Source organism: Homalodisca vitripennis, chromosome 5, assembly GCF_021130785.1.
Source record: "Homalodisca vitripennis isolate AUS2020 chromosome 5, UT_GWSS_2.1, whole genome shotgun sequence".
Classification (NCBI taxonomy): domain Eukaryota; kingdom Metazoa; phylum Arthropoda; class Insecta; order Hemiptera; family Cicadellidae; genus Homalodisca; species Homalodisca vitripennis.
Genome location: NC_060211.1, coordinates 53,029,177 through 53,040,176, shown reverse-complemented (window position 1 = coordinate 53,040,176; position 11,000 = coordinate 53,029,177). Strand labels below are relative to the sequence as shown.

At 33.1% G+C, this 11,000-nt stretch overlaps 1 protein-coding gene across 1 annotated transcript; it reads left to right on the top strand.

Annotated features, from left to right (window-relative positions):
- Positions 1 to 663: 663 nt before the first annotated feature.
- LOC124363830 (prolyl 4-hydroxylase subunit alpha-2-like) lies at positions 664 to 10,626 on the top strand. Its single transcript, XM_046819092.1, has 8 exons — positions 664 to 796; positions 2,271 to 2,435; positions 4,442 to 4,584; positions 5,508 to 5,657; positions 6,923 to 7,075; positions 9,132 to 9,280; positions 9,915 to 10,155; positions 10,409 to 10,626. The coding sequence occupies exons 1-7, from the start codon at positions 792 to 794 to the stop codon at positions 10,113 to 10,115; spliced, it is 966 nt and encodes a 321-aa protein (XP_046675048.1). The 5' UTR covers positions 664 to 791; the 3' UTR covers positions 10,116 to 10,155; positions 10,409 to 10,626.
- Positions 10,627 to 11,000: the final 374 nt, after the last annotated feature.

The window sequence follows — 11,000 nt, the reverse complement described above, 5'->3', positions numbered from 1 at the left end:
AAATTACAAGGTATTCGTTTCTCATGTGGAAGAGACCATTGAGATTTACAAACTTTTATAAGTTAGAATCGTTCAAGAATACAAATGCTACACTTTCAACTAGTAAAACATAAAACTAAAAATAATGTTAGTTTAAACAAATTTACTGCTAATTCCTTATTTTCTAATTTTTTTATAACTCCTATGATAATTAAATTCTGCATTGTTTATATTTAGTAAATTTGTTTATATTTATCTAGATAAGCAAAATAAAACGTAACAACATTAAAATGCTAAAAATAAATTGTCGTCCACCTAGAGTAAAATCAAACTGCAGTGCATCACCGAACCACTGGGTAAGGATTTTAATCTAACCACTGTATATTTTGATACTTATTACTTATTATACTTATTACTTCATTCGAAGAATATAGAAATAACGCACGATAGTTTAGGACTATTACAGATTTTTTAGAAGATAATGGATACGAATACAAACCTTATTGGAATATTAATAACCTAAATAGTTGATGACGAAAATTGGAAAATGGCATTTGAATGGAAGTGAAACAATTTATACATGTGCAATTTAAATTTGATCATAATGTGTGAAATTCCCGTTCATTTATTTCTTTGTATGAGAACACCTCATCACAGACAGGTGGTTGACTATTGACAGTTTACCAACATTTCAGCAACAAATGTTCAACACCGTTTAATCTCCTTTACGTTGTCGCTAATAGTAAATTATATCTTTTTGAAAGTTGTATTTACGACATTAATAGTGTTGAGTCTGGATCATTAATAAAGAAATGACGTAAGTAAAATAAAAATATATTGGATTTTTGTTTAAATCAATATGCAGATTTATGTATAGTGTTTCACCTTCCGATAAGTTAAACACCTAAAAGTGTGCCTCAAGATTGTTTAGTTAATTTGAAGTTCTTTGCATCATTTCCTTATGTAAATTCCTTGTTATATACGTTATCAACGTTACAAAATATCCAGTGTCATTGCTTCCTATTAACTATATAATTTTTATTACATCTATGGTAATTATCCCAAAAGAAAATACTTACAGTTAATAAAAAAAGGTAAACCAAGCTATTTTCACACATCTTTAGTTATACTTATTCTTGAGCATAAATCAAGGATTAAAGGATCCTAACTACGGTCTTTTAATCCGGAGGAAGATACATCATGAAAAATTTATAAATGATAATTTTTTCCATTACATTAACACATAAGACATTACTATATTATTCGTTCTCCCTTGCATCTCAAAACACATAATTAATAATATTTTTTGTATCATTAAATTATTATTGGTTATTGTTTCAGAATAAATAAATTATCATTGGGTATTGTTTGGAGGGACAGTCAAAAGGTAAAACGTGTATATTTACTTAAAGTTCCAGATCAAAAAGAATATTATGTTTAGAAGTTAGGGATTTAAATATATATAATAGCTAAGTACTAGTTACTATCTGAAAATGTGTTTTAATGTGATAGAAGGTTACGTTTTCTGAGATCAAGGTTTTATTGAACCCGTTAGTAAAGCGTTGTACCATTTTATATCTGGTGCCAAAAATTGCTATTATGAAAGTATTATTAAAAAAAAAAAACTTTAATTTTGTCATTGGATCATAATTTCCCTGGCGTGAAAAACTTCAAACTGATCGTTTGACTCACTTATAATAATTTTATTACTGTCAGGCAACTAGATGCCACTTTCGGGGTCTGTATATATCGGTATCTGATTTAACTTTTATTTACGAGTATTAGTTGATTTTTTATGTTAAGCTATAGTAAAATATCATTTGAGAAAAATATAACATTATACTCGTACTTTAACCCTTTCAATACCCTCCCATTTCGACCTCGACCAAAACTAGCTACGCTGACTGTCGATTTCTTTCTTAGGAATAATTAATTTATTGACATCAAGAAAAAATCCAATGATTACTCTATATATTATTTCTAATTTCTTGAAATGGACTTCAAGATCTCTCTTGTAGAATTGCCAGAAGTATTAGTTGTAGGATTTAAGTAAGTTTTAATATAAAAATGAACGTAATATATGGGTATGAAGGTTACATTGGTTATTTTACTGAAGAGGGAGGCGGTTTGGGAGAAAACCCGAAGGTTCGTGTTAACTCATTATTTATAATTGATTAACAAAAGGAACTGAAACGAAATTGCTATTACAACTGTGATGTATAAAACTGTTTTGTATTTAAAACAAATGTTTTAGCTGTAAATCACTTTTAATCTCATACATTTTCCTTCAGGTGTTTAGGATTAACAAGTTTTATATTGTCACAAATACTCGTCAGTGAAATCTTAGGCAGACCACATAAAAGACTAATGGAACTGTACGACAGTGATGAGCGCCTGCTGGTTATTCTGGAAACACAAATAAGGCTCCAGGAATCTCATGTTCAGTTTTTGGAAAGGTTGGGTAAATATAACAACAATAATGAATTAGTGTGTTTTTATTTTAAGATTTATTTAGAGTCTTATTTATTTTTATGATTCAACTGTCTACACTTTCGTCGTTCCGACTACATTTAATTTAGTTGCAAAGCACCACAAACTAAAACTTTAGTAGAAACAGAATTTAATATTTTGTTATTTTAGTTGTGAATAGTAATAATACGGAAGTAAATTTATTCTACTATTTAAAAGTCTCCACAAGAGAAGAAGTTAATTATGCTAAGATAAAAAAAATCTAGCCGCTTGTTTATTGCAATATTGCTTGCAACTGATACGAAAGCTGTGGTTCAGAAATGTATTTATTGTGTTAATTATTTAACTAACGGCAACGTCTATTAATTTTACGAAATCGGTATGAATAAATATTATATAATAATTATAGGTATGAACCTAAATAAAAATATGTATAAGAACAATATAGGAAATAATGATAAAGGAGGACTTGAGACTAAATTTAAATATTGAATACAACAATAATAAAGATAAGTCATTAACAGATATAGATATAATATCAGTATAACAAATAAATACATACTGTATAACAGCAAGTAAATAAAACAATAACAGCAAATAAATATAATAATAACAGATACAAATATAATAAACGACGATGTGCACATAATGAGGATACAGAGGGGGAAGAAATCAGGAATGGGATGAAAAGGAATCCTTAACCCAGAGATGGTAAGTTGATTTTTCTGAGGCTTACTTAATTTCATTTACTTGCCTCTAGATGTTGATTTCACATTAATGGGTATACAAATAAAGTTATGACTTGGTAAGACTACTGGACAGCACACAACAAGGCATAAATCTAGTCGTTTGTTTTCATCTCAGGAATGAATTTTATCTTAATAGTATCGCATTGTAAGAAACGTTACAAAATACTCGATCCACAGTAGAACGTCTGAACCACAGACAAGAATATTTGTACTACTTACAATTTTTATAATTATCAAACCTTGCCGGTCCAGATATCGGTGAAACATTGTTACACAACGTTCCAGTTTCTGAGTACTACCGTCTTCAGTAAACAGATGTAAAACTGAAACTGCCAATACAACACGTCTGGTTATTCAAGTATGTGAAAGGGTAGAGATGTAACAAGATTGGCTGTAGTATAACTAATCAACGACCAATGTGATAAATTTGGCTTCTTTATCACAGGATGCCATGACAATTTCGTTATTTTCATTATTTTCCTTACTTTCTTTCTTAAATTAAAATTCCATACTTCATGGTAACATCACTTACAGATTACGATGATAACTTGGAAGCCTTATCTTAAACTGCATGCACATAAATAGAGTAGTTAAGGTTAATATTCCAGAGGGTTAGATAATGAGACGAATAAAATAAATAACAATGTTAATAATGCACATAAATAATTAAAAACTTTTGAAAAAAGGAGAAGCCGATCCCCTTTTATGACTTATTCTGCCCGTCCTTATGGGCCACTGGCCTATGCGAGGATCTTGTCAAACAGGATAGGGGGGGGGAGTCGATACAGTACAAGGTCATGGTACTGATGAAAAGTGCAAGGGTCGCAGACAGGATTTGAACCTGCGCTATCTCTAACTCAGACTCAAAGTCGATCGAACATCTTAGACCGCTTGGCCATCGGCACTCCCAAAAGTAACTAGAGTTTAATAAATTTAAAAAACAATAGAACTCTACCTTTGTTATTTTGTTAGTTGTTTTCCTTATTTCAAGATTATTATTTAGTTATTGAATTGTTTATTTCAATGCTATAGCATAGCGACAAAAACTATTCACAACACCCTAATGGGTATCAAAACAACTCAAACTATAAAAACACAAACCATGTTTTGCTATATATGATTCAATCCTTCCTTAAACATTATTACAATACTTGTAATAGAAGCAAATTAGAATTGTTAGATAACAAATAAATAATCCTATTTATTTGTTATAATCCTTTCTGGGTGTGTTGTTACTTGTTCAGGAGACTAGAGCAGTTTTCAGCGTCTGCGTCTCGCTACGTAGAAAAGGAACAGTACATGAGCAACGCCCTCAACAACCTCGTCCTGCTCAGACGGTTAATTACCGACTGGCCTGCACTCTCCAGGATTGTTCCCAAACTTTCGTGTAAGTGGTCGGTCTTATCACTCATATTGCAGCTGACAACTAGTACAAGTAGGTAATTAATAAACATGCTCTTTTTGTGATTGTGAATTGTTAAAACATTACTATCATATTAATCATTTAAATCTATAATGAAAGTTTTTTTAATATTAATCCAGGCTCATGAAGGCGCAAATACCTTGTTTTTCTCTAATCACGTAAAACTTGACAAATAAATGTGTGTGTCAGTTACGTACACGTTAATCACCTATAACCAACAAATAGAGGCTACATGTTTCTTGTTTGGCTCTGATTAGAAATATTTACAAATCGCCTAATTTTTAGATTTTACAATTAATATATTTGGTGCATAGTTTTCTATATCGTATTTTTGTTAAGACTGGTGGATTCTCTACTAGTTTTATTCTCAATTGTTCGGTTAACAAGAGAACAGTAGTTAAAAAAGGAAAAGAATAACTTATGTATAGTGTATGTTTAGTATATTAGTCTAGAAGAACAGAGCCAATTTACATCCTAAAAGCTATTTAGATATTAAAATCTGCAGATATATTTCCCCAAAGAAAGGAATTGATAATCATTTGGTGGAGGTTAAAATGGGAGAGTTTTGGAATACGATAGTTTTTTAGGTTACATTTTTCCTAGCTTGATACACTGAAAAACCCATCATTCAGGCACAGAAATGATATTTCTATCGTCAGACAACCAGCTAAATACACTGGAAGTCACCAGTTTAGGGGTATGTTAGCTGACCCTGAGAATATTCATAGTTTTAGATGTGACAAGACAAATTTTATTTAATAAAAATGTTATAGTTTCATATTTTCCACCCATTGCCCTGCCAATGCGACCTTCACTAAAACTAATTGAATTATTTTGGCATATTTTCGACTTATATCAATGTTGAAATAATTATTATGTTATCTTAGCTGTAGTTTCTGAGGTACCGTGGCCAGAAGAGTACGATGTGAGGGCAGTGGTGAGAGCACTGACAAGGCTACAGCTCACATACGAACTGAGGACCGAAGATTTGGCTCATGGTTTGGTCCACAGCAATCCTGCACACGTTAACTTAACAGGTACTGAAGTCCCATTTGCATTCCTTAAAATTAAATAAATTTCCTGAATTTTGCTAACTGAAAATGTAATTGTGCATTATTTATAATTCTTATTGCATCTGAACGTAGATTAGAATTATCACACTCCATACATTGATACATTCTTGTTTGGTTTACCCAAGAGGGCAAGAGGATGATAATTGGAACACTCATAGGCATGAAAGTTGGAACATTGGAATGTTCTCAATACTTGTAAAGGTCACAAAATATTCATTGAAGATATACTGTTCGAAAATGTGTCCTCTTCCCATCCTACAATATCTAGTACCACAAACCGGTTACGTCACGTAGACCACTCCTAAAATCACTTACACGCTGAACAGTTTTTGTTTATGTTCACTTGGCAAAAATATAGAATCCGATACACGATGATTTGATATACTATCCGACGTTAGAATTAAGTGGAACGTGTCCCCATGACAGATAGCAACAAGTTAACTGTTTCTGCTTTGACGTTGGCCTATGAAATTCTATAGCATGTCAGAATTTACGTGGTGTTTGCAGTTTCTTAGAATACATTAAATGTGATAAAAGTACAATAAAATAGTCAAAATTGGGAAACTAGTATTCAAACAATATTGAATTGAATTCTATTTCAACAGCAATATGTACAGTTATTATCACGATACAATCTTTGGTAAGACTGACCACTTTTACAAGTAGCGTGGCCAGTGTGAGTACTAAAATTATAAGTACCTTATCTTTGTCCAGATAAGAGCTCAATTGTTTCAGCCGGGCTGCTCTCTGTGGTGCCCACATCAGGCACAGCTGATAAGGCTGATATCACTACTGCTGATCCAAAACACTACTAACTTACACTAAAACTAAAACTGAACTAAACTCTTCTTGAAGTACAACTTACACCTTTTACTCTAACACTTTTATTTATTTACGCATAATTACTTTTCCTTTGTGTATAATAAAATTACAGTAATGCCTTAATAATTGTTTTTCGAGCAATTAAAAAACATAAGAGCACAGTTTTTAAGAATGATATATACCACATATATTATGAGTCACGTAGTGCTTAAAAGTTAGTTTTAGCTAACATCTCCCACTCTACTTTAATTAACATTTTTCATCATTGATTTCACGCTCGCTATATTTACCTTTTCCTGTAGTGGGGTGCATCCATTTCCTAGTCTCTTTCTAATCTATTTTTTAACTTTTTACTTACTAGTAATCACAGTTTGTGTTGCTGGCTACAACAGTGTAGTGTGTCTTAGGCGAGGACTGCCTGAACGTGGCGCTGTACTACTGTGAGGAGCACCAACACCAGCTGGCAAATCAATGGTTGGAACAAGCCCTTGCAAAACAGGACAACACAATCGCTATCGACGCCATCCTGGAGAGTATAGCGATCTCTAAGTGTTTTTTAGGTGCATAGTATTACAATGGCTGATTAAAAAATTAATATAATAAATTTACAACGTATATTGCATTGCTAACAATTGTTGATTGTGATGTGATATGTTTTTCAAAAAACTTAAAGTAACAGTATAAGTTTCCTAAAATAATTAATAACAGTAACACGTTTGACTTCGTCACTGCGGCTCTATACTGAGTGATCTAAACCACAGCAAGCGCATTATGGAGTCTGTCGCGGTCAAGTCAAGTACGTAGCCAGCGAGGGGGTCCAAGGGGGACGGACCCCCCAAATTTTCAATTTTTAAAATAACTTTTTTAGTAAATAATTATTATTGCATTCTACCAGCTTCTTCTTATTGGAATAAAATATTTAATTTGTAAAAAAAAAAACGCTCCAATATTTATGAAATTTTATTGGCGTGGGCGGATGATGTGTTCCTTGAACACGAAAGGCCTCACAAAAATAAAATGTCCTAATTATTGGAGCGTTTTTTTATAAATTAATTAATTATTATTATTCAAATAATTCAATACTACTGGCATGTACTGCTGAAATATCGTTCTCAATAAAGAAACGGGTCAAGAACTTTAGGGCTTTACTCTCTGTCCACTAAACGAAAATATCAGTTGTCTGGACCCCCCTCCTAAAATTCTTTGCTGGCTACGTTCTTGGTCACCGTGTTAAAATACTGTACAGTAAAGGTCTTGCTATAATAAATATACTCTAAAGTAGCTATGGTGGAGAAGGGTTGATTAAATGTGAATGTCGAGTTTAGCTTCAGTTCACCTTCCTCTTAGTACAACGTCTGAAATTGTTTTCTCTCACAAACTTGACTCTTGGAACTTGAGTCATGTCCATCTGAGAGATAAAAAAAAGCCGGCGGCGAAGAAGCCCAAAACGACCTCTTTACATACTTTCGCCATCAGAAACACCTAGAACAAAAAATATTGAAATATATTGTAATCTAGGTAAAGAGGTATGTATTCTCATTGTCTCATCAGGTGTATGGAGCTGGAGCGAAACTGAACACGCACACTAAATCAAGCTTTCCCACCATAGCTACGTACATTATGCTTAGAAAGCTCGGTTGCTCCGCCGTGCTTAGAAACTTTGTAGGTGCACTCAATTGCGCACCTGATGAGACAATGAGAATACCCCTTCACCTAGATTACACTACGTTTTTATGTTTAGTTGTCTAGGTATGTCTAATAGCGAAACGATGTAAAGAGTCCGTTTTTGAGCTTCTTCGTCTCTGGCTCTTTTTTATTTCCTGGGCTACGAACATGAATTTAAGCTTAAAATGAACCTGAAGCTCAATTGTGCATCTGACGAGACAATGAAAATACCTCTTCACCTATATTAAATATATTTGTAGGCTGGGTGTCAGATGTCGAAACGATCATCTTGACCTTCTTCGTCACCGAATTTATTGGATCTCTTCAGACTAACATGACACTAGATTCCAAGAGTCAAGTCTGTGACAGCGTCAGAATTCAGACTCTGAGCTAAGAGGAAGGTGGGTGAACTGGGGCTAAACTCAACATTCACATATGCAGATTAATGTACAATAACTTCCTAGCTGTAAAACATGTTGTAAAATTACTGCACATAATTAATTGTATAGTTAAAGACGTCTAATTACGTGTAGTTAAAGGTTTTCTTAATATAAAAAATTCTTAATTATTAAGTTCAAACAAAAAAGATGTTTAATTGTATATGTATTGCTTATCGTTTGCTATTTTCTGGCTTCTTCTGCTTCCTCACTTAAAATACTCTCATGTTTTTCAGTATACCATCATCATACTTACTATCCAAAATTTAATTTATAATGCTATATTAAAAATGTATTAGATTTAAATTTACCTATCTAAGACTCAGCAGTGGAAGTTATTTGGCTCGCCTAGTGGTAATGTGGCTTCGAGCTCTTTCTTACTCAAATTTACGTTGCAAATTTTAATTCATGATATTTTAGTATAACATTATACATGGAATAACAAATGAACAGTTTAATTAAATTCTGTATTTTTAAGAACAGTTAAATGACTGTCTAATTATTTTGATAACAGGAGACACAGGTGGTTCAGCAGAGGGTCTTACAAAACTCCTAAATGATTTTCCCGATTACAAATCACTTATCACAAACCTGACTAAATGGCAAGATTTAACTTCCGAAGACTATTCAACGCAAAGAGAGACCTTTGCAAGACAAGACCAGGTAAGCTATCTTTACCGTACGAATGTATTATAACTATGTTAGTTGACACATGAATAATAAGTGATATGGAATTCCAACTTCTGATACAAAATTATGATTTGAAATAACCAGGTTAACAAGTCATTAACCCTTATCACGACACAATCAACCAAGTTTGTTTGAGGTACTATTTAGTGATATTAAGTAAAATATTTGTGATAAGACGTTTTGTTGTGGTACAATTAAATGTTATCGGTTCACTTCTTCCTTCTTTACTTAAAATTGATTATTCACGATGGTTAACTTGAAAAAATTAGTAAAATCACGGACGTTTGTCATTGTGAATGTTATAAAATTAGAAAACTAGCTACTATGAATGAGGTGAACATAATTCTTTCAAGTGCCAAACAACGTAAGGCACAACTTGCATGCACAAATATTAAAAAATAAATTTTTATAAATAAAATTTTCAAAGAAAACTGGATGTCCCTGAAAGTATGGAGAACATAATTTTAGATTTGAAGAAGAGGTTTGGTTCCTGTAAGAGGGGATGTAAATTAAGAAAATATAAACATCATTATGACATGTAATAAATGTACTCATACAAATTTCTTATGCACTATCACTGTACTGTATGTGATTTAATTTTATACAGTATTATGACCTATCTAATGAAAGAATGGACAAGTTCAACTCGTTGTGTCGTGCCGCCACCGGCAGCAGCTTGCAGCCCCAACATGTCCTGTCCTGTCGCTACGTGCACTACAACAAGACGAGACTAAGGCTGGGGCCCTTTCCGTGTGGAGGAGTTACAGGTCGATCCACCCGTTCTCTTGTTCCACGACGTTATCAGTGATGACGAGATAAGGGAGGTTCAGTGGATTTCTGGCCGGGACGTAAGTTTGTATCTTGAGGGTAGTAACAGTAAGCATCCATTTAAAATGGAGTTAAAAACCTGTCCGATAGCAATAATATGTCTATGTTAAACGTTTTTTACCCATATTTTGTTATAGGCCTTATTTGTGTTTGGTGTGTCTACTAAACCAGATGTTTCAGATCATAATCAGTTATTGATGTTAAGGGTTAAATGTAAATTTAATCCAAATCTTTGTTTGATTTTCAAATAGTAATATGACGAATTACTTCCAGCTGCAGACAAGTAAGGTTATGTCTGACGATGGCCACCCCTACGTGTCGCCACATAGATCCAGCGAGATGGCCTGGCTACAGCCTGGGAGATATGTTGTGGATAAACTGAACATGCGAATGGCCGACATGACAAATCTGAACATTGTACAGTTCTGAATTCGCTCAAATATCCAGATATGGTCTCGGAGGGGAATACTTTGCCTCACACAGACGCTCTCGATACGGTAATCGTTTTTTTTAGTTTATATTGAACTTGCAATTGGCCTAGTACACAAACAATCAAATTTATGCTATTGTTGTAATTGTATTTGAGTAATCTGTTACCCATGGTTTATACCACATTACTCAGTTTTACGTTATTGACTCATTATTGTATATTAACAGTTACCAGTGGCTGAGCGTGCAATTCCATCGTATATTAGGGATAACAGTTTTAGGGGTGAAAGAAATTCCTGAGATAAGCAGTGATCGTTTAAAATGTTACAATGGAACTCTAAACTATTGAACGTCCCATTTTCAACAATATCAGTTTTTAGAAAGAACCTGTCTAAACACATTAATGTATATTTTATTGCGTACCATGGTCCAGAGG

Bases quoted from the DNA above. Each gene is read 5' to 3' on its own strand.
- LOC124363830 (XM_046819092.1), top strand. The intron at 4,585-5,507 runs GTAAGTGGTCGG...ATGTTATCTTAG, and splicing joins GATTGTTCCCAAACTTTCGT to CTGTAGTTTCTGAGGTACCG. The intron at 9,281-9,914 runs GTAAGCTATCTT...AATTTTATACAG, and splicing joins CCTTTGCAAGACAAGACCAG to TATTATGACCTATCTAATGA.